General features: G+C 37.9%; 1 protein-coding gene across 4 annotated transcripts in view; it reads right to left on the bottom strand.

Moving 5' to 3' along the window:
* The window catches only part of ATP13A3 (ATPase 13A3), a 58,490-nt gene that overhangs the window by 23,899 nt on the left and 10,444 nt on the right, over positions 1–24,147 (bottom strand). The window contains exons 1-10 of one of the 4 annotated variants that reach the window (XM_065639754.1): positions 15,642–15,709; positions 12,339–12,432; positions 10,237–10,410; positions 9,249–9,419; positions 8,864–8,934; positions 4,621–4,701; positions 2,788–2,857; positions 1,756–1,890; positions 945–1,017; positions 85–216 (exon numbers count right to left, since the gene is read on the bottom strand). In XM_065639754.1, the coding sequence (XP_065495826.1) occupies positions 85–216; positions 945–1,017; positions 1,756–1,890; positions 2,788–2,857; positions 4,621–4,701; positions 8,864–8,934; positions 9,249–9,419; positions 10,237–10,410; positions 12,339–12,432; positions 15,642–15,667 (1,027 nt within the window). In that variant the 5' untranslated portion in view covers positions 15,668–15,709. Of the gene's footprint in view, positions 1–84; positions 217–944; positions 1,018–1,755; positions 1,891–2,787; positions 2,858–4,620; positions 4,702–8,863; positions 8,935–9,248; positions 9,420–10,236; positions 10,411–12,338; positions 12,433–15,641; positions 15,710–24,147 lie in introns of those variants that run through there. The other 3 variants (XM_065639752.1, XM_065639753.1, XM_065639755.1) reach the window with 3 other exon arrangements.

The following is a 24,147-nucleotide window of genomic DNA, read 5'->3' as shown; positions in this document are numbered from 1 at the left end:
CACTTCAGCTAGAACAAGTTAAGCTTGCACACAGGTATAAATTAGTACATTTAGCCATGTAAAACTGTATAAAGTTTACATTACCTGTTAACATACTTTCATTTACAATGCAAGTACCACTGAGAAGTACTGCATCACAGGGCATAATTGTCCCATTAGATGGAATCAACATAATATCTCCAGGCACGAGGTCGGTGGAAAGGATTTCTTCTATTTCTGAGTGTTAAAACACAAACAAGTTTACCTGAAAATAGCCACCATCTACAAAACCTGATAAAGATCCTCATGGCCAAGATCACACGCCATTTTATTAATGGCATTATGAGAAGTTTTTTAAAAGATATAGAAAAAAGCCACTGATAAACCAAATTCCATCACAGATTAAACTCTAGAGCACATGGATATAGTTCAGCAGAACTAAAGAAATAAATCAATCTTGTACAAAAGATATTAACAATTAACTACAGTATAACTTCAGTATAAAGACACGAGTCCAACACAAATGCATGTCTTACAAAACACTATCACACACCACAACTTGTCTTCAACTACTGTATTATCTAAATGAGCAGAAGTCCAGAAATCAATTTGGAGCCCCTGCTGGGTAATAAATTGTAATGGAAACCCACCACAGGCACATCTTTAAGCCAAGAAAGAAACTACAATGACAGTTACATATGTGGAGTGGTAGATAATGAGAAACAGGAATAGAGCAAGCACTTAATCCAGAACAAACCTGATACTCACTAAAAACACCATCTAGAAGGGTAATCCTGAACAGATGATTATCCCATCCACATGCCACTTCTCCTTTTCCCATGCACTTTTGCTAAGAAATGCAAGCATTTCAAGCTGATCGAAACAAGAACTACTGAACACCAACTTTGCACTCGCACTTAATGAATGATTTCAATTCAAACCGCCAAACAGTCTGCAAAATTTACCTTGGTTTCCTCTGCAGACAGAAACCCTGACAATGCTGTGAGCTGCTACCATGTCATGTAACATAACATATTGCTGCAAAGGGGAGAGAACAGTTTGTTATTTAAAAGCACATCTTTTCTTCTAAATGCACATTCTATCTCTACAAGTAGAAAGGATGAGATTCCTTACTAACATTCTTTTACAGAAAATGTTACTCAAAACATTCTCTTGAACTTTTAGGAAACTTACGGGCAAAAAAAGTTTCAGTGCATCCACCTGTACAGGTTCCTACTTTCAGCATTCTGGAAGCAAAGATACACTGCTACGCAAAATGTTATAAAAACATTTGATCATTACACACATAAGTAAAAACTGCAGTAGTTATATGAACTTGGATTGAGGTTAAGAGGGTTTTTTTGTCTCAGGTCTGAATTCAGAGACTGCAGTTTAAGGATAATTACTACTTTGATTTCCATCAGCTCAGTTTTCAGAGAAAAAGGCATCACTAATTTAACAACTCAGCAAGACACAATGCAAGATGGAATCACTACTGTCAATACAACCTGGTAAACAGACTTGTGTTCGGGTTCTATTTAAGGGAGGTTTCTGTTATGTGAGGTCAACCTACTGATTCAACAGCACAGAAAGTCAACAGAGAACAGTCTCAGAGAGAACTGTAAATTGAAATTCTTTCAGATCAAAGAGGGAAACCCATAACTATTGCATCTGTATACCTCTCAAAAATTTCTTAAAGATTTGTAGGCAATTTCACATCAAAATAAACCAATCGGTAAAAAGCTGAAAAGATGCACCTGTTTTCTTTGAACTTACCTTTCTAATGGTGTAGAGTGAGCTAACAATGGATATTACAGACATGATCACAATTGCTAATGCATAGTAGAGATATTCATCAGTGATCCACAATATCACACTGAACAACTGAAAAATGTAAAAAGGGTTGAGAACCTAGAAGGGTGACAAAACATTGAAGTTACACCAAAAGTTACAAGCATTCTGTGTCAGAAGTCAGAATCGCCCTCCTCCATAAAGGAGATAAACCTTTCAGTTCTTCATGCATTATTTTTGTCTGTTTGGCAAACTGATCCCTCTTTTTCACTACTTCCTCAACCCCTCAAAAGCACTAGAATACTACACAAATACAAACTTTAAGATTGCGTGCATTTTCCCCTACAGCTCAAACCAAAATGAATGGAACATCTCATGCACCTTCAGTTACAACTCTTAAATTAGTTTGGATGTTATTATCTATTTCTTAACTATAATTATTTCTTATTAACTAATAATATATTGATAGTGCATTTACATTAATAACATCTTAAGTTCTTACTCTGTTAGTTCAGGTTGGAGAGTTTCTTTGTTCAAAAGTTTCTACCATGCATGACTCCAGCAAATTGATTAAAAGTCAGTTATTCAAATCTACCTCATACAAGGAAAATGGAACAAATCCAACAAAAGTATAAGCAAGAACACATTTGATTTTATGTGTATGTTGTAATGTATAAACCCTGGGCAGATACTGTAGAAAACTAGTGGTTGTTTCATGTCTGAATTTAACAACAAAATTAAATAAGACGCATACCCTCTCAAAGAATCCTGACACTTTTTCTAATGTCCTTGCTAAGGCACCAGGTTGTGAACTCTGAAGAGGCCACAGCTGAAGCCTCTTAAGTCTGAAGAGCTCAAAAAATAAAGGTCCATATCATTTTGCTTTACAGTGCTGGGCTTTGGGAGATGGTTTCTGTTTCACATTATTTGAAAACCAGTCTAATAATCATTGTATTTAAAGTCACTTTGAATGATGATACTTTTTTTTTTTTTAGTTTGTTAGGGAAAAGATCTTACCTCCTTAATCAGAAGCTTAAAAATGGAAGGCACTTTCACAGCAATTTCATTTACCCCATAGAAAACTTTTCTGCATTAAAAAAAAACAGCAGTCAGTTAAAATTTGTATTAGAAATCTTATTCAGTTCAAAGTAATTCCATGAATGAGAAAGTATAAAGTATTAATCTGTGGCCCTCTTTGTTTATCGTACTGTTTCAAAAGGTGTTTATTAGAAAACATTTACCCAGTGAGATGTTCCAATACAAAGACAATTATTTTATAGTTCAATTTAAACTGTAACTTAGTTTTTAGGTTCCTTCATAGTAAGATTTCCCTGTAAACTGTGTCTAGGTCCAACATTGTTAAACATGTCATTCTCATTAACTTAAAATCAAACAGGTATTAACTCATATCCTGCAGTAACACTGTTTTCATGGTTCTGCATCTTAATTTTACTCTTAGCATGAAGGCAAGTCATGAACGGGGGAGCAAGAAATTAACCTCTGATGGGATCTGAGCTGGTTAAATGACAGTGACATAACAAAGCACTTAAAGGATGTTCTCAAGGAAAAGGTTTTTATTGTAGGAAAAGACACAAATTGACAGAAAATGGAATGATGAGCAAGCAGATGCTTCCATATTTTAAACTCCAAGAAGGTCTCACTTGCAAAAAAAGAGGCAAGAATGCAACAGAACCCAAACTATTCTAGTTTGGGTAGTGTATCGATAAATTAGAATACCAATCATTAAGTACTTATCTACATTTTCACGGTATATATTCCGTCTTGCTGTTCACGTGAGAGAACTAAGAAATCACTCAACTATGTACCATTAAAGTTATATTTAAAGGTTTTTTTCTAGACTAAGTTCTTATCTACCTGTGCACTTCAGGTGAGTCCCTTGAAAGGCATATTTACTCCATTAGTCTAAAATAGCATGTTAAAGAATTAGTATTTTTCCCCAGTTATTTCTTGTCAACCAGCATTAAAACAAAAGGTGAGGAATGCATTTAGCCTCAAGCAACCACAGACCAATCCACAGAAGCTATGGGACACAATCACGATACTAACTAAGCTTTTAATATTAAAGCCAAAGCATAAGACCTGGGAAGTTTCAGCATGATCTTCCTAAAATAAGAAATTAGTTGCAGTTTAGGCCGGGTTTGCTGCTTCCTGGCATTCGATATTCCTTATTAGCCACCTAGCACACTATCCCCTCGCTCACAATGACCACCAGCAAGGTTGGGAAAGAAACAAGCAGCAGAGTGATCTGCCTCAGCATTCCCTTCCAGCCTTCAACAATCTGCAGCTTGAGACAAATAAGCATCTTTCCAGCTAAAGAACTCCTGATGGACTTTTCCACTGGGAATCAGTTTGACTCTGAACCCATACACACCCTTCAACAATGACAGCATGTTATGGGAACATTTATGTCAATTAGAGGTGAGTTATATGGAAAAAATAACTCCTTTGCTTTACCATCAACAGCCAAATTTCACTGTATACCTGCCAATATGGTTGAAAACATAACTGCTTGCTGTTCTTTTTGTACACTCATTTCATTTCAAAATGTTTAGTAAATACAACTGCAGAAACATACTCTGAATTGCTTTAAGCAATAGTTCCAATTCCCACGGTCAGTGTCATTCAAGAAAAGTAAGTCAACACAATATCAGTCTAGTTTCTACTCAACATATAGGTAAGAAAAACAAGAATTTCATACATCTAACAGCCTTCTTTGAAGCAAGTGTGAGAGCCTGCCTGTAAACACCCAATTGTCTTCTGCTTTTTTTAACAGTTTGAACACAAGTACTGGAATGAAAACAATTCTTCCCTCAAACACCATAACATCACCTGTAATCATGCATTCCCTTTGCCAGTCCTGTGCTGTGTTCCTTATGAATTGAAGAACAGAGTGTAGATTCATCTAGACCTCTAGGTAAAGGAAAAAGTCAATGAGTTATTCAAGAAACCTGATATTTAAAATGAAGTATTCAGTAACCCAAAAGAGCTAGGTCTTTGCCAAGTGTTACACTGTATTATACAAGCACAGTCTATGGGTTAACTTTTTTCTAGTTATTTTCATCACAACCATAGATACCAATGCGGTGTTAAACACAGTCCTCTCGTTGACATGTTTTACTCTGTAGGACAGTCACATTTCAGTCAAAATGGAGATACACTTAAATGAAGTAAAATACTAGTGTAACTAGTATTCAAAGGCCTCCAGATTAAAAAGTGAGCAAGTTTTATAAAACATAAAATCAATATGGATTAATATTTCTTCAAATTATCTTCATTTGTCTCTAAGTAGTAATGGAAACATTTTAGAAACAATTATTAATCAATTTATCAAATATATCTATACTGAAGCTATTTTGCAGCATCTTGCTATCGAAATTGTATCCATGAAATACAGACTATATTTTAAGTACTTGCTCATCACTGGAAGACTCATCTTCACAGGACTTTTCTACATGCTGTAAAGCAAATGCTATAATTTAGAAGATCTGCAGATAAGCAAGAACACCTGAAACATCACTATGTTTACAGCTATGGGATCGTTTCAACTACCAAACTCAGTAGATCAGACATATCATGCCAAATATCCAGGGATTTTCTAGCAGACATACTTTGGGTGCACAGGAAATTATTATTACCTTTCAAAAGGCTTTCACAGATGACATGACAAAACCAGCACTATTCAACACACGTCTTTTTTATATTGGATATCTGTTAAGTTATCTACTGAAAAGGATTCAGAGTTGTCCCAGTGAAGAAAACACTCTTTATTGTGCATATGTAGTAAGAATTATTTCCATTCTCTAGAACACAGGGAAAGCTTTAAACATCCTCACTACTGCAAAGGCTATGACCACGTTTCCATCCACTTCTGGTAAAAGAACAGGAGGTTAAAATGTTAATGTGTTAATCTGGCCACAGGTTTATAAGGTTTCCCTAAGATTTTTCAAGTCAAAGAATTTTAAGATTACAATTTTTAGATGAATAAATATACAATTCTCTGTTAATAACTGTGTTTCTCCTGCAATTCTATCCAAAATGATTCAATTTTTCTTTTCCTACACAAAAAGGAATTTACATGGTTTTAAGAAGGGTTCCTAAAACTAAATGCTTTATGGGTCACAACAACCCTAGGCAGTGCTACAGGATGGGGAAGAGTGGCTGGAAAGCTGCCTGGCGGAAAAGGACCTGTGGGTGCTGATTGACAGGTGGCTGAACACGAGCCAGCAGTGTGCCCAGGTGGCCAAAAAGACCAACAGCATCCTGGCTTGTATCAGGAATAGTATGACCAGCAGGAGTAGAGAAGTGATTGTGCCACTGTACTCGGCACTAGTGAGGCCGCACCTTGAATCCTGTGCTCAGTTTTGGGCACCTCACTATAGGAAAGACATTGAGGTGCTAGAGTGAGTTCAGAGAAGGGCAACGGAGCTGGTGAGGCGCCTGGAGCACAAGTCTGATGGGGAGCGGCTGAGGGAACTGGGGCTGTTCAGCCTGGAGAACAGGAGGCTGAGGGGAGACCTGATCGCTGTCTGCAACTGCCTGAAAGGAGGGTGTAGCGTGGAGGGGGTTGGTCTCTTCTCCCAAGTAACAAGTGACAGGACAAGAGGAAATGGTCTCGAGTTGCACCAGGGGAAGTTTAGATTGGATATTAGGAAAAGTATCTTCACAGAAAGGGTTGTCACACATTGGAACAGGCTGCCCAGGGAAGTGGTTGAGGCACCATCCCTGGAGGTGTTTAAAAGACATTTAGACAAGGCTCTTTGGGACATGGTTTAGTGCCAGAGTTAGGTTAGGTTATAGTTGGACTCAATGACCCTGAGAGTCTCTTCCAGCTGAAATGATTCCATGATTCTATATGCAAATATGCATATCTATGTGTGTCATGTCCATGCAAAGACAAAGCTTCTAGCAGGATGTTATCTGCTTTTTACAGTACTGTTACAGTACTGAATTCCCAGGGCATTTAAAAAAAAAAATCTGCGTGTGCACAGTTTATTACGTAAAGCACTCATCAACTCCGATTCAGTTGACACTAGCTAAAACAAAACAGACATAGGAGGTCAAAGTTGCATCCCCTTTGGCTATGTGACCAAGTCTGACTTAGTTGAAGAACAATTACACTTGCATTTCCTGTGTTTAAAACAGTGATCTTAATATTACCCTATTATAAAAAGAACAATGATATGAAACTCAAGCTCTCATAACCAAATTAGTTGCCCAAGTAATCTCAATTTGCTTCCCTTCTATATTGTGCTAAGGCTTTAATTACATGATCAAACTGTTCTGTCTCTGGATACTTGCACAATTGCACAGAGCAAATCTATCCTCACGATGCAGTCTTGTGCTTAGAGCACAACTACAACTGTCTTGCTTGCCTTATGGATTTTACTATAAAGCCCTCAGTCTCATAACACACCTCTTTACAAGTATTAACTTGATTCTCTACCATGTTATTAGGTAATACCAATTTCTGTTTTTTACATAAGCTGCAGAGCAGATTAAGAAAAAGTATCTTGATGAAGGCCAAATGTTTAAGACTTCTTTTCAGAATACTTATCATTCAAAAGTTCAGCTGTTATTTCAGAGGTGGTATTTAGTACTTCACTACATGATCATACCTAATTCACTTGAGAGAAAATTTACAGCAAACTCTCATTTTTATTTGACCTTGTGCAAAAGTGACTTTGTACTCTGCCAGTGTCAGATATGTCTCAGATCCAGCTGTTTCTCCTCTTTACTATCCAATTGCTAAATAACGGTGTCCAGCTCAGCTACAGTACCTGACTAAACAAGTGGTCAGGCTCAGTCATTGCTAATACATCAAATGAATGAAAGTTTGGCATATCAGCAAGAATGTGATTGAATAAATGCTCACATAACTTCACAGGCATATCTGAGATTTTTCCAGGGCTTATAAATTGGCCGAGTTATCACAAGAACATCAAAAGGCACAGTCAAAGAGCCAACAAATGCCAAGTTTCAAGTTACTGCTTTAATGCTAAGGAACAAAACTTTTTTCTAAACACGTGGAATCACGTGATTTTTTTTTTCCCCATACCTGTCCTAAGCTTAGAAGTATAGTTCTAATTTGAGGTTTTTTTACATCTCATCTGTGGGAAATACTCCCCTTGAACAGTTTAAATTAGCAACACTATAGGCATGAAAACAGGACCCTGCAATGCAAGCATCACTACCTGCACCACTGTGACTCATGGGAAGTTTAACATAAAAAATGCATTTAAAGCTTTTAATTATTTAACACATGAACTGAGACATTTCCAGTCTCCTAGGAGATCTCACTTTTATAACTACTCATATTGTGATAATTTCTTTAAATTGTTGTAATTTCTGGTAGCTTGCCATACTACTTGCACACATTTTTTGGGGGAAACAAACTTTTGCAGAGTATGTTTCTTCTTACAGAAATTTTGGCTATTTTTCTTTCCTTCAGTCACTGGCCATTAATTTTTTCTGTAGGTACTGCTTCGACTTTTCTACATGATGGTTCAATGCAGTGAACATTCATTTAAGCTTATAAAAGGTTGTACTTCTGATCTGAAGTTCTTATTTTAACAAGCAGTTGTCAAAAAGAGAGGTTTGCGTTCATTTAACTTGTTAGCACTATGAGAAGGCCTTATCAGTAGCAACAATGCATTTGGTGAACTCCCCTCTTCCTAGGTACTCCTTTTGGGTCTAGCTCAGCAGCAATGCAAAAAATGTAAGTTTTCCATCAGAAGGAAAGCTTTTAAGAGTTTATAGAAGAAGAATTACTGTCTATATACAGGTACTCTGATTCTCAAATAATACTCCAATAACAGGCAAAACGCTTGCAGAGGCATGCAGCCTGCCACCCTGTACGAATCATGCTTAATAAAGGTAGATTAAACAAATACATTCCTTCCAAAGTCACACCAAGTTAAAATCTCCCTGCCCTAACTATGGTTCAAAAAAAGACTCAATGAGCTAACACATCTGTTCAGAATATGATACCCATTTTCACCATGTTCTTAGGCATGCTATTGTATTTTTAAAAAATGCAGTTTGAAACACAACACTAAAGAAAAAGTATTCTTACCGTACAACATCAAAACTTTGAACCAAATCATTCCAGAAATACTTCACGCTGTGATGTGTGAAATAACGAATCTGCAAGGGCAGACACAGATGTTAAGATAGCACCACATAACACCTCTTACTGACTTTATTATGAACAGTGATAGAAAGTGAATTCAGGGAAACTTCACTGAAAAATTAATAGTTTTCTTTCAAAATAATCGTTCAAGCATTCCACAACTTCCAGTTACAGGCTATTGAGGAAAAGACTTGTGCTCCACCCAAAGAATGAGTTAGCCTTTTAGACAAAAGAAGTAGTTCACATGCACTGTATTGTGTGTGTTTGCTCTAGATACTACTTGAGATACTTTGATAATTAGCCAGCGTAGTATTGCAGGTTTACTTACAGGCAAATATTTTTTCAAATCATTTTTATTCTCTTCTGCAGCAGATTCACAGAGATGAACAGCATGGCCATTTGAAACCTTGTGTACAATAGGGTTCGGATTCTGTAAAGGATTGGCTCCCAAAGAAGGCATAATGTGAACCTTTGCACAAAACCATATCTTGAATTCATCCTTAAAAAGAGGGAGGGGTAAAAAAAAAAAAAAAAAAAAAAAAAGAAAAGACTTGGTTGAAATGGCATTTAAACAGTATTTTACTACAGTAGCCGTAGGAAAATGTGTCAACAACAGTTGCTGGATTAGCAGAGCCCATACATAACTACAGAAGATATCCCCAAGTTAATATCAGCTATCTTAAGAATACATTTTATTTCAACAATTCTAAAAGCATATTTTTGCACCGATTTATTTATTTTTAAGCAATGATTCTTGGTACTTGAATTTTGACATCTTAAGCCCATCACAATTTCATACAGTTGTTCAGGAGTAGGAGGAACTATGGGATTCCTATGCATTCAGCTGCACCCACCCTGCAACTTTAAATAACTGAGGACTTAACACAAGATCATATCCAAGGACTGTACACACAGCAATTGTGGAGGAAGAAATCAAACCAAGCTTGGGTCCACAGTTACACCTTAATTCAACAAATGTATCTTGCAGAACAAGGGAGAGAAAACCTGAAAATCATGTTATCAAGCTCTATGAACAAGGTATCTGTTCTGTAACTTTTGATGACAACAGCATTCGTGTGTTTAATTCTTAAAATCCAAAAGCAAAGACTTTCTTTTTGCTATGCCCTCTGCAAGCAGCTGTCAGTCTTCCCATATCGGCAGCAAAGCTAAGTACAGTACCAAGCAGCACAGCTCTGCGGTGCTGTAAAACAAAATCACGTCTACATTGCAGGGAAGGATTTGTGTATTTTAGCAAGCAGCAGGAGAGATGTGAAACAACAGCAAACTGAGAGAAGCACACCCTCCTACAGACTTACAGTTGTTCTCAGCAGAACCACTTCACAGTCTTTAAGCGTAGTCCTTCTGCACGTTGCTTTCACACGCCACTGAGGCATCCAGTAGAGGAGGAGGAGAAGAAAACCACCAGAACAGATCACTCCTACAGTAACTAGCACCAACTTCCAGCGACATAGATCATAGCCATAGATCTCCTGCATGGAAACAGAGAAACAAATAACAAACGATGGCCCTCTTAGTTACTCTGGCTTGGAAAAGCCAACATTAATTTTCCATAAAGTGCAGTATTTAAAGCGAATCAAATTTCAAAGCCATTTTCACCTTCTAATTTTCTGGGAGAAGGAAAGATTTTTAAACCTTAATATACAATAGAGTGACAACAAAAAGGAACACTGGTTTTCTTGGTCAGAAATACAATCAGTAAAAGCCTGACAAAGGCTGAACATCCACACTGTTTAAAACATTTCATTGCAGGACCTGCCTCTTCTCTGCATCACTCCCTGAGGACTGAGGTTGCAACACAACCTGCCTTAACTCTCAGTGAACAATCAAATTTTTGACCATGACACAGCACAAGCCAGCTAAGCATTTCAGAGCAAAAGCATATGTGGTTTTGTCAAATGCTGATGTTACCACATTAGAATTTAATTAGCTAGCACACATAGTTTTGAATTACTGGTGCGAGCAGAAATGCATATTTTCTAAAGAAGCACGTAAATATATTTGTCAAATAGTACTTTTTAGTAGACAAACTGGCTTATTTTGCCTGCCATTTAACAAGAAATGTTCCTGTGAAACATTAGAAACTGCACGCCACGCTGTCAAAGGTTCTGTAACTTGCACCAGCTGGAAAAATCCTCTTTTCCCACTAAAAAATCCACAAAGTATTAAGTGTGCCTCAAAGGCAAGTACCAACTTAACCTGATGACAGCCAGGAACAGAAAATAATTCAGTGACTTACTAGATGCTGTGCTACATTCCTGAGTTTCACATTACATCATTAGATTATATTTCCTGCTGCAAAAGGGCAATGAAGTTTCCCATTGAGTCCCACCCACATTGTTCATAATGACACCAACTTTTTGCAAATTTTTTTGTACTTTTCATTAAACAGTATTAGGAAAAGGGTTTAAACAATTTCTAAGAAAAGGCTTTTTAACAAGTTTGGTTTGCAGCCTTCTCAGCTGACAAAAAGCAGAGACAAAACCCATTCTCTGTTACTCCCAAAACACTGGAGCTGGTATTCACTCCTTACCAATAAAAACAGGTGGGTGAAAGATAGTGGGAGAGGTTAATGCTTCTTTTGGGAAAAATCCAAAATTATTTCCTCCAGAAAATGTTTATTTTAGTGATCAGACCATAAGCATCTCAGTTTCATTTTTGGTGCAAGATGTATTTGCCTGCTCTCCATGTTAGAGCTTTTCCTAGCAGTGTGCACAAAGATGGAACAAGGACTTCAATTCACATGAACATAACCATTTTTAAAAACAAAAATCCCTGTATACCTCAAATAGTTTCTGCTTTCTCTAGAATGGGCTAGAAATTTAAAAGATCAGCTGCCACTGTTTTCCTGTCAAAACTAACTGCTGTGTGTTCCAGGACATCATTGCTCTAGGAGAAAGCAAAGTTTATGTGCTACCAAACACCCGTAAAACTGCTCACCATGCTTCAGGGAGTGGGTCTTATCTGCATAAATATGAATATGCAAGAGTGTGCAGAGTACAGTCAGATTATGGAGCATTAACCTGTTTTAAATGACAAGAAAAAAGCTGCAGGATTGGAAGAAAAAAATAAGACAGACCAAACCCATAACCCACTTTGCTTCAATTTTCTTAAAAAAAAAAAAAAAAGTTGTTAAGTACCAAAATCTGTTATGTATTGGTCTACTGAGCTCAGTGTAGCCAATCCAGCACCTTTGCAAAGCCTTTCAAAAGAAACATTCCCTATCCCAAGACTAGATTTGTTAATACCAAAAAAGATTATCAAGGATAACCTTATAAAATTCTTAAACTGATTAAAGCCTAGACAGTCCACTTCCTGATGTAATATGCCCCATTTAGAGAGAAAACCATGAAAATGTGTTTCTTTCACTGTATAAAAATAGACAAACAGAATTCCTTACCATCTCATCTTCCTCTGCTTTATTGACAAATTTATTTTCTTCTTTCTCCATGTTTAGTATGATATGGAACTTCTCGACTTGAGATATGGAAGACCTTTAACAACATAAGAATCAAAAATTGAAGCATGATCTCCAATTTTATACCTAAATATTAGGTTGTTTTGAATTACTTCCTGTAAGTACATACCCATAAAACACACTGACAACATATTAATACAGATCTTAAATTTGCACTGTTACTAGTTTCCCGTAGTAACAACCCAAGGAGCTCTAATAAAGCTTTAAAAGACTGAGCACTAGATGAATACAGGTGAAATATTGCAGAAACAGCAGGTTTTGAGGGAGGGAAAAGAACCTGTACCAATTTAACTTGGTTACATGCAGCAAGCAGGTTTTGGTACATTCTACAAGCTTCATGATGGAAATGTAAATTAAACCTGTAAAAAAAGCTTTAAAGTAGGTCAAGATTATACATTTCTATCATTATATACATAAAAGCTCCAATCAGATACTTTCGGAAGCCAGGCTATCCTGCGAGAGGAAAGGTGTCGTACTCCCGAGACGTGCATTTCTCATCTGAGCAGAAAAATAAGTACATGCTAAAAAGAGTTTAATATCTCTAAGTCAAGACATGCTTAATGGTCTGTTAGTCTTCTTTCCAATTCTTTTACCATTCAATTTGTATCAATGGTTTAATTTCTTATTGTAAATCTCTCATAGCTACAAATCTTGAGGGGTGCTTTGAGGATAGATTCCAATCACAAGTTTCATAAATGGTAACAGGTATGAAAAAATATGAAGCTGCCTACGAGCTGAACATACTGCACACAGATCCCTATTCCAAAACGAAGAATTACAAACAAAAGCCTACAACATACTATGAGACTCACCAGAAGTTTCAACATGACATAAACAAAGAAAATCAAAGGTACCAAGTCAAAAAGTTCAGATTTTGAAATTAGCATCTAACCTTCATTTGGGCACCCCTGTAGATTCTAATTGTGTACAGTTTATAATTAATGCACCTGTATCATATTTCCACAGGACCACATACCACAGTTAAAACCACTGAAAAGCCAAAGCTCACCTGCCAAGGCTCAGTCTCAGTGTCAGTCTCTGCACTGACACTGTACAGCCTTTGATTTTATATACTGCACACCTATAAATCTCTCAAAAGACAGCACATAAGCAGTCCTCAAGTATTAAGAACTCACTGTCACAGCATTATTGTAAACGTGATCTTTCAGACAGAAGGCTGTTACCAAAAAAAAAAAAAAAAAAATCAAGGTGAAAGCCTTCCACTTCATCTCAGCTGTCCATTGAAGACTAGGATACTACTATTTAAAATACTTAGTATTAAGTAGTATTGTGATAAAAGCACAACAATTACCAAGTTCTTTTTGTCATTAACTCCCCACCGTTTTCGCAAATCAAATCCCCGGACTCCAAGTCAGATCCTCTCAGCGCCAGCCCCTGGATCCGGCATTCACATGCAGCAGCAGTGCCAACTTCCAAAGGTCCTTCCTTCCTCCTGACTCCTGCAGTTTATCAGCATCATCGCATGCCCCCGTGGTTTCTGCAAGTGTCCACCTCCTTTCCAATTAAGCCAACAACTGAAGCAGGAACCCAACAGAAAAGGTTTCTTTTGCTGCCCAAATCTGGGCCTCCCAGAAATCTATTCCCCATGCTGGACAAGGTCCTGGTGGAACAAACACAGGCAGGAAGCACAGAATTGCATCCCAGCCCAGGGCTCAGCCACAGGCCAAAAACCCAGCACCCCATAAACCGAATCTTAGTCTGCATGAAGGAAGCTAATTGATAACAACTGTGTCCTCTGACAGAAACATCAGCTCACATGCTCCTTGCCTTGTTAAACTGAAAATTTTCTATTACTATCCAATCCTGAACTATGAATACCTTTCTTACTGCAGATTAATTTGGAAATCGAGCCAGAAGATATGCACCACTGATACTTCCTTATCTGTCAAACAAGTCATGCAAGTTCTAAAACACATTTTTGTTTGAACTGCCACTTGTCTTCACTAAACAGCTTTTTATCCTGGGAAACACATATATATATGAAACCAGTTAAAATCTGTCCTAAGCCTATACAGGATTTCTAAGAAAGCTCCTGAGAACAATCTTGGAATTAATAACATCAAACAACTTTATGTACACTGTACAATCAAGTCATACAGCCAGAAAAAGTTTTGTGTATTTACAGAATTATACTTCTAATAGAGTTCACAGCTCCATAAGAGAATGATTCAATTTATCATGCTTGAAGTAGTCTGCTCTTAAACAAACACGCATTTCCCTGCTATAGTATATTGCAACATCAAAAACAGTGCCTGCAGGCAAAACTCCAATCTTGACAAACACATCTAACAACTGTACTTGATACAGGAAAGCACCAGGTGGCAAAATAAATGCAAACAGCCTCAAGATCAATAAATCTCAACTGAGATTTCCATATGGCCAGCACATCAGAACAGGCACCTTATGCGACACCACGGCAGCAAGAGAGAGAAGTGCAATTGCTTTAGTTTAGGGCTGTTCCACAGCTGGGAAGGAGCGCCAAGCTTCGGTCTGCAGAAGCATGAAGGGAAATCTCAGCACTGAGAGCACCAGCAATAATTCCTGCAATTCAATGGGTTCTTGGAACAGCTGGGTAGAATCGCACAAGGAATACACAAGAAGCATTAGGAGGCTATTTATGACTCACATCATTAGCTTCATCTGCATTATTTTATACAGACTCATTTACTGAGCGACCTTCAACTAACACATGCAATCTCAGTATTTCACATACTGCCTGTAATTTTCCATATTAAACTTAAATTCAAATATCTATAGTTAGGAAACATCAGAGATCTTTTCTTAGTTGATGGGTCATGAAAATCATTACTATTCATCAATGAAGAACAGCACACTTTCCCCAATCTTTTCCCTTTGGCACATCATCAGCCCGAGCTCACCATCAAGAGTTCAAATGCCTAACTGCTTTGGGTTTGTTTCTCAGGGCTCTGCTGCAACCTGGGGTTCCCCACCACCCCCCCAGGGCTTCAGAGGTGACCTCAGCCTGCCGGGGCAGACTGAAGAAGTAGCAGCATTTCACTGGGTCAGAAGAGACTGTAGCAATCTGCATTTGATCTTTATGTCTTTCTATAATATGGTGGGAAATTAAACATTTCAATACTTTAAATATTTAATATTTAAATATAAGCCATGGACTTTTCAGACTACAAGAGAGTATGACATTTTACTAGCACTCAAACTGAAGCGAGGTTGAAATGCACTCACAAGAAGCAACGTGGGCTCAGTAACATTCAAAGATAAAGTTCCTCTGATGCAAGAGCTGCCACTCGACCTCTCTCCGGCACAAGTTCTCTAGCTGTTCGCTCCAGAGAAGTCCTTTCCCCCTTTAACCAACTGAAAATAGCAACCAAAGAGCACTATTTATTCCTTGTAAAGAAAGAGGCCAAAACCAATGGAAATGGTGAAAGTTACTGTTGCTCCACTTACATAATTTTTACTCATTGAGCTACTATTGTATAGCTAAGCATATTTTAGACTCAGAAAAGTAGGAAGTATCGAAAAGCTCCATAAAAGAAATGCTGTTTGCCACTGAGACCACGAGAATGAAATAGCTTGCAACATCCTAGAACACAGGTATACACACACTGAACAGGTCTGAACTGTAAGTACTTCTAAGAGCAAACATTTGATCCACAAGCTTAAACAGTAAATCTGCAACTTTGAGGGAAAAAGTATTATCAAAATTAAGTTAAACTGCATTTGCTATTGCCTCTGTCCTGAAGAATATGTAGCTCTAAGGAGGACAACACCTGCAGTTTCAGATTTAAGTAGATATTATTTTGGAGCTAAAGTAGATCACCAATTGGATCACTGGAGAAACTACATCAGTCTACAGACCTTAAAACTACATGCATTCCCCACAGTGAGGAATATGCTGCACCTTTTTTTAATTACTACACTAATGTCTATTTGTTGATCTACCCTGACTAAACAACCAGGATACCAAGCAGTTCTACCAAAATATTTATAGGCAACAAACATTTGTTGCCAACAGTATAAAAGGTGCAAGTGAACTCATGGCATATTTATTAAGGAAAATGTTGTTGAAGAACTACACTAAGTCTCAATCACTATGCCTGAGGAGTTCTGCAAGCCACACTTCCAAAGGACCGCAAGCTCATCTGAAGTCAGTTTTCTAATAGTGAGCATAATTAACAAACCACTTCAGTACAGATTTTCCCCTTCAACTTTGACTTGTGGGGCAGGAAGCAAACAGATTTTCCCTCTGGTCTCCTCAGCATTTGTCCCAAGTCCGTAATCCTTAAAAACTAATTCTGCTTTAGCATACATACACTGTCGTCAGCAGCTTATTCTTCCAGTTTTCCATTTAAACTGGAAGTTTCACAATTTAAAGAGAAAAATTCCAATGTCTGGAAAGAAACTTTTGATATCTCCTGCAGTCACTGCGTAATTTAAATATCAAGTTTCTCAGATCAAAACAATTTTGACAGCTCAAGTCTTTAGTAAAATTCATGTATGGATATGCATTAAAAAATTAACAAGTTGTTACATATGCTTATGCTCTGTCATCATTTGTCTGCCTAAAATATGCAAGTAAATAAACTTACAAACTTGTACCTTAAACACTTCCTATTTTATTCCTTTCAGATATTCATAAAAATCCTGAGATAACTAAAAGAGTTTCTCTTACCAACAAGCAGTCCAGCAGCTGTCCCCTGCACTTGCTTTTGTTATCATCAGTTAGCGAGGCAGTTCTTAATAACCGAGACCCTATCTACAGGGGAAGTCCTGACAAATGAACTATTTTGTCTAAAATCTAAAAAAAGTCTCCAAGGGCTTTTCAAACTGTTATCAAAAGATTAACATATCAAAGAAAATTTGGCACTGCTTGGAATGCCTTTTTTTTCCCTCTTCCCTCCAGTGTGGCTGAACAATTACAGGACTGTGGCCGGGCTGGCGCGGAGGCTGCGCTTCCAGCATCAGCCGCCCGGTCCAGCTCCTTCTATTCAAACCACAAATGCCTCCCCAGGAGCCTGCCGGCAGATTCAGGTCTGTGCACGAGTCCTGATATTATCTGCCTGGCTAAAAGCATATATGCTTCTGGCCAAACCCTTCCTTGTATTTACAGCTGTTGGGAGTGAAGACAACAACATTGATTTTGAGGAGCTAACTGATGATAAAGGTGCCAGTTAAGAAATACATTTATTTCTCACTCTCAGCATTTTACAGTTTAGCACAGAGCATAATGAAGCAATCGCATACACCAAATCAGATGACCTTTAGAGATCAAGTACTGCAAAGCTAAGAAAGGGACTTGGTCACTATTGAACATTGCAGAAACAAGGATCAATCAGTGCTGCTTGGTGAGAACACAAGGGGGCAAATGAAAAGATCTAGCAAGGTGGACAGGAAAAGTGAGAGACATACATGAGAGAAGCCAAATTTAAAAGCCACCTATGTGCAGACATGAATACGAGCCAATCTTCCTCAGCTCCCTATGTAATCACTGTCATTAAATAAACCAGGAACCATAAACTTCTATGGGAAAAGAATTAAGATTAAAAAAAACCCTAAGTGACCCATCTAGAAAAAGATCACGGTATAGATCAAATTCCTGAAATCTGATCTAGTGTCCCACTAACTGACCAGTCTGGCTCTCCTGTGTCCAAAAGGATCAAATATGAATCCTTCAAAGGCTACTGAAAGACTAAAAATCCTTATCTATAACAAATATATCCTCCATTAAGAAACACTTTACTGCTCCGGAGTTGGAAATTAAGTTTCTAAATAGCTTGATGTCATTACAAGTCTTCCAGATTTCTGAATTAAAAAATATCTGGAACAGTCATTAACTGCAGATAGTGCCTGATGTATAGCAAACATCATCTTCACCAGTATCCTGACTAGCTGTCAAAACACAGAAAAACCCTGCTTTGTTTTGAAACTAGAAAGTCAAACACTTTTTCAGTCACTCAGGAATTAATCGCTTCTGCCCTTCAGAGCCGTACTTGCAACCCTCGACCATACCAAGGAATCAGCCTCGCAAGGTACGGCTGCTCACACAGGCCACGTTCACCACAAGCTCATTCCTGTTCCAGTCACACACTGTTCCCACACACAGACACCAGTTACCAAACAGTCAGTTTTTTCCACACATTATGGTAAAAGTTTTTAGCATTCATGCAATGGACCTACAGGAGGTAAGCAATCGCTTTACACAAAACACCAACTAGTGCTCAATCTCTGCCACACTGGCAGCTATGAAATTAAAAATTAAAGAAATACTCAAATCAGAAGAGCAGTAACAAGCCAGGAAGGGATATGAATGTATCTGCTCAGAAAGAAGTTCTAGGTATACCTTAAACGACTGTATTCTAGAAGAAGCATACTGTTAAGTGGAGCTATAAAAATAGAAGGAAAAGTCTTATCAGCTATTACTACTTGAGCTTGCAGCTCCTGCCCATGCAAGCTGCCAATGAGTTCCACATACAATACCTGAAAAGCCGAATCTAAAATACTGACTTCATTTAAAATGTGCTGCACCAATAAATAAACGGACAAGGACACAAGGCTAAGATGTAAGGATCAGAAAAAATAAAGATCAAAAATATTTAGGAGCACACTCTTCTCAAACAGTACCACATAACATGCTGCGCTCTTTAAAAATCAATCACTAAAATAAAAGTAACTTGAACAGAATATTTCAAGCTTTCAAGAGCTGAAATCGAAGCTTCTGTCCACAGTGTCTTGGACATAAGTCTCATATTTACTTCTCAGTTCTACTCCTTTATGTAAGAGATCCTACTTCAGCATCTATAAAAATAATGTACTGTTTTTCCTAAAATCTCTCCACTGGCTGCTTTTGAAAAGATTGGCAGAACCTACAGCCACTGAAAACGAAAAAAGGACCATTTTTAAATAGACTTGCAATTTGAAAAGCTAGGAGTTGATTTTAAAGGCTATAAGAATGCCTTGCTAAAATCCACATTATGACATCTTGTCTCCAGCCTGTTATCAGGATTCATCATCCCTCACTCATTAGTCTTAGTATCTCCTCAAACAAAAGAGTTTCTGAAGTTCCTTTTTATCAATTCTCACAATCTTCAAGGACCTTCTGAACACAGGTGTGCTTGCACTCAGCATTTTTGCATCTCTGACATTCATTGCCGTTGCAGTGGCAATTTCCACTTAGTCCCTAGGACCAGAGCCAGGATTTGGGTGAGATGTGATAACGCTGCACCCTGGACTCCGAGGGATCCCCGTATCTGCAGCACGAGGCTGGAGGCTCCTCGCCCCACCTGGCAAGCCTGACACCACGCACGAGATGCCGTCTTCGCCTGCCCCCAAAACACAAAAGCCACCTCACTCAAAGACCACTTCAAAACTGAAACAGATCACTTCATAGCTGATATAAAACTTAGCCAAAGTCTGGGGATATCACACCTTTATGATCATAAAAAAAAAAAGTTATTGCATTTTACTCCAACATACACTATCATGAGCTTATGTGTGTCAATTTAAATTTATTTGTAATGCTTTCAGCATCATTTTAGCATACTAATATTTATTATAAATAAACGCAAAAGATACTGTCCTTGAGAAGCACCTTCAATCTGAGATGCACCTTACATGAATGGAAGTCATTGCGATTTACGGTTCTCCAGTAGCTTGCAGCTGAACCCTTAAATGCAAAGTTATCCACATAATGTACAATAAATGTTTGGATTAGACATACGAGCTATAGGAACTATGGAAGATCAAAAACCCTCCAGCTGTATTTTTAAGGGAGTTAAGGTTATAATTTGTACCACAAACAAAGCTTAACACTTTAGTCAACTAACCAAGCTCTAACAATAAGAATGACATAATAGTTTAATGAATACATGGAAATTTTACAAGTACACGAGCTAAATTTTAACAAAGCCCTCCACTCAATACCTATTTTATCACTTCCCATCTTGGGCTTTCTGTTATAATACAAGCTTTTGTTTCTGTGTTTAGGCTTAAGGAAGACCATTGTATCCAACAATCACCAAACCAAAATTGTATTTACATTTGTAGAGTGTATTCTTTGTAAGTATACTTTTTGCAGGCTGCAATAGCAATTGCAATGTTTATAGAAAACATGCTACATTAAGGAAAGATAATTCTACATCTAACAATAAACTCAGTATCACAATTCATCATGATAACAAAGTACTGTAGCCAATACTGTACTCAAAACTTATTTTCTAACCGATCTTCAGATCATTATTTTCAGACCACTTAAACATTTGATATTAATGTAACAGCACATGCACAAGTTGAAGATGCGTCAGAAGAGACTTCAGGAAAGCAGTCACTCGTATCAAGGACAACCAGTCAAACGGTTCACCACCTAACCTTCCTGGCATCTCATTTATCTTACTTCAAGCAGCACCGATTTACATTAATGAAAGTTTGTAAGTGCTAAATCAAGCACCGAAAGTCAAAATTGCCCAAAGCTCATTCCTACTCTCTCAGGCACACAGAAACACAGTCTTTCCTTGTTTCCATTTCAGACTTCTGGATCTCCTACCTGGCTGCCATGAGGGAAAGGTCTGTTCCATGGTCAGGGAATCCAATACAGCATACACTTATTTTAGGTGCTCATTGTTCCTTTCCTCTCTTGGAAGAGTATACCAGACATTTGGGTTAGAATTCACAGACTGACAAGAGGGACAATGAAATGTTTTATTTGTTGTTGGAAGAGAAAGTTGAACTGTTCCAAATACCTTGGGTACGGCATGGCGCCATTACACCCAGCCTGAGGTTTCAATAGCTGAGCACTGAAGCTGTTTCCAAAAAGACATTCCTTTCTCACATGAGGCATGAACTTTACTCAGTCCTTCTATTTGATTAAATAACCAAGACTATTATGGTCAGATAATGGAGATGGCAAAGATGCCCCATTCCAGAACCAAGAAAACTGCAAGTATCCCAGCGGAGAACTGGGAGTCTGAAGACTCAAATCCAGCAACAATGGGTCCTTTCAAGGAAGCATTTCCCCTCAGGGGCCGTGCCAAGAGCCCAACCTTTCCTATGTGGCTGCCGCCTTATTGTGTGATGTAGAGTATCTGCTTCCTGGGATATATTTGCTTTTGTAGCATGGATGCTCAGTGAAGGAGGCAATGACTTTTTTTCCTCTTCCTCTAAATTCTTGGAAAAATATTTTTGAAGTTAACATAAGAACATCTGAATCAAATTTCTCATTGCCTACAAGAAGATCATCAAGGACAACCAGACTAATCACAAGAGATGAATTTTCCTCTGAAGTTTAGACTTTTATGTTTCCTCAAAAGCACGCATAGTTGGCATACAGCTGTGACTACAGCATAGTTAAGAGAACCAGTCATACTCATCATAAGCCAATCTGCTTTAGCGCCTTTATTTTCTCTCCCATCATATGACTTAGTACCTTTCATTGCTTTCAGCTGAGCATCCTGAGATAAAGCAGCAATATTTCTTCACGCTTCCTGAAGTCCTGATGTAAAACTCAGAATTTTCTTATAGTTTAACTATGTGAGTGCTAAATACACACGCAGAGCGCACCTTCCAGATTAACATCACCAAGTTGTACTCACTTCTAAAAGTTTATTCTGTAAGATTAATACATGTAAGCAGGTTAAACTTCTGCACTTAAACTTGGGTTTTCTAATGTTTACTAAAAGTATATTTATTAAGAAATTGATACAGAGCGTTAAGTATGTAACACATTCACTTAAATCAGAAACACTTCCAAGGAAAGAGCTCTTCTTGTATGCAACCAAACCACCAGTCAACAGAAATACTATATATGACAGAAATTGCTAAAACTCTAAATATCACATAACAACACTAAAAACTAAAGTTAAAAGGTTGCACAAAGGATTTAACACCATTTAAGATTTCAAGAAGGACAATTTATTTGCCTTGATCAAATTCTAATAACTGAAATAAGTAATAGAAACATCTGCAAACAAGTTCCATTTGGAGATTAGAACGCTGTAGAAGACTTTCTTCTTATGCACAGGAATTTATACACCCTGACAACTTAGCTCCTGAAAATTATTAATTTACTCTTGGAACTTCCATATGAGGTGAGATGAGAAAACCAAGGGGAAAAGTCATATTTTATGTCCACGAACTGAAGTTTGACAAAGACAAGAGACCAGACATACCGGGCTGTTACATTTAACTCAATTCCTCCACACCTGTAACGTAAACTTTGGCCCATGTCCATCTAATCACTATGTCCCAGCCATTCAGAAGTGTCCTATAAACCCAGAAGAGCTTTAGCAATTTGGCAAATGGTTATCCCTCAGAGAAGGACTTGTACAATCTCTGAAATTAAACAAACTCACAGCAGCCTGCTACAATACTTTCCACGATTGCCTTAAGCAGCTCATTCTAAATGGTACTTTGCAGCACTTGTGTATCTCTTGGGAATGATTTCCACAGCATCAACAGTGAGAGACATCTTCTGTGTGAGAGATTTGACTGCAAAAATCTGACACACGATCTTCTTTTAACTGCTGCAATCTTCTCAGCACTGATGACGGTCAGTAAAGGTCTTCAAACTTGCTTCTTCCAGTAAGCATTCGCTTTTGGCTATCACTCTATTTATAGTTAATTTTTATCCTGCACACTTATCTAAAAGGAGAAGCTCTCCTTTAACATATGTCTACAGCAATATTTATGACTGCATTTGAGCTACCATTTTTAGATTATTTTTTGTCATTCCTAGCCTATGAACTTTTTTATACCAGTACTAACAGATGTAATTGCATCTGTCTTCTCTGCCCTGAGGAAAGCTACTTTTCTTAAAACCAAGACTGAAATGTTGTAAGTGCATTAAATGTATCAAGGAGCGCTCTTTCCTCAAGCATTGACCTCACTAACTGAAATATCACCGCTATCTAGCCAAATATTCAGAAGTAGCCTCTTCTCAGATACCTCTTCTCCAGATGCTCCACTCAGATTTCCCCCTCCAGACTTGTTTTCACATAAATATTAGGTGAAAACAGAGCACTGATAAGGACTGCCACAATCCTCCACATACATGAAATGCTTAAGTAGCTTTTACTCTATAGCCTTTGAACAAAAGTAACCAAAGAATAGAAGGCCTGGCTGAAGGCTAATAGAGCAACAAAATAACAGTCCCCAAAAGGTCAGACAAAAAGTGCACTGGCCCAGCATCCAGAAGAGCAGCTGTCAAGGAGCCATCACGGACAGAGTTGTACAATGACACCGCCCAGCAGACTCTCTCCAATCCCACTGACCTGCAGTTCAAGAGCTTTGTCGGGCCAAATACCATATCGTCTTATTTACTACTAAATGGATTTTATTTTTATTATTCTTTTGGGGCACATTTTAAGCATGCTAACATCCTGCAGCAAAGAATTCCTGAGTTCACAGGGAAGGATTATTTTTTCCTTATTTTGACCCTCCATCTACTAGTTGCAGCTGAAGCTTCCTACTCCTTGTATTTGAAGGGACAGTGAAGTCATACCTTATTTACTCCCTCCCTGCCACCTGTGATTCTTCTATAAACTCTTTTATCCCCCATCCTCCATTCTCCATGCAGAAATGACCAACAGCTTCCCTTACAGAGGTCATTCCATACTCCTGATCATCCATGTCAACATCCTTCACAGTTCTGCTATGCACCTTTCTTACAACATCTCATCCTCCATAAGAATTTGCACATGGCCAACTAACACTACAAATTAATCAGAAAACAATACAGTAC

The sequence above is a fragment of the Caloenas nicobarica genome, chromosome 8, assembly GCF_036013445.1.
Source record: "Caloenas nicobarica isolate bCalNic1 chromosome 8, bCalNic1.hap1, whole genome shotgun sequence".
NCBI classification, from domain to species: Eukaryota; Metazoa; Chordata; class Aves; order Columbiformes; family Columbidae; genus Caloenas; species Caloenas nicobarica.
Note: the sequence above shows the minus strand (reverse complement) of the source record. Positions and strands in the feature narration are given on the sequence as shown.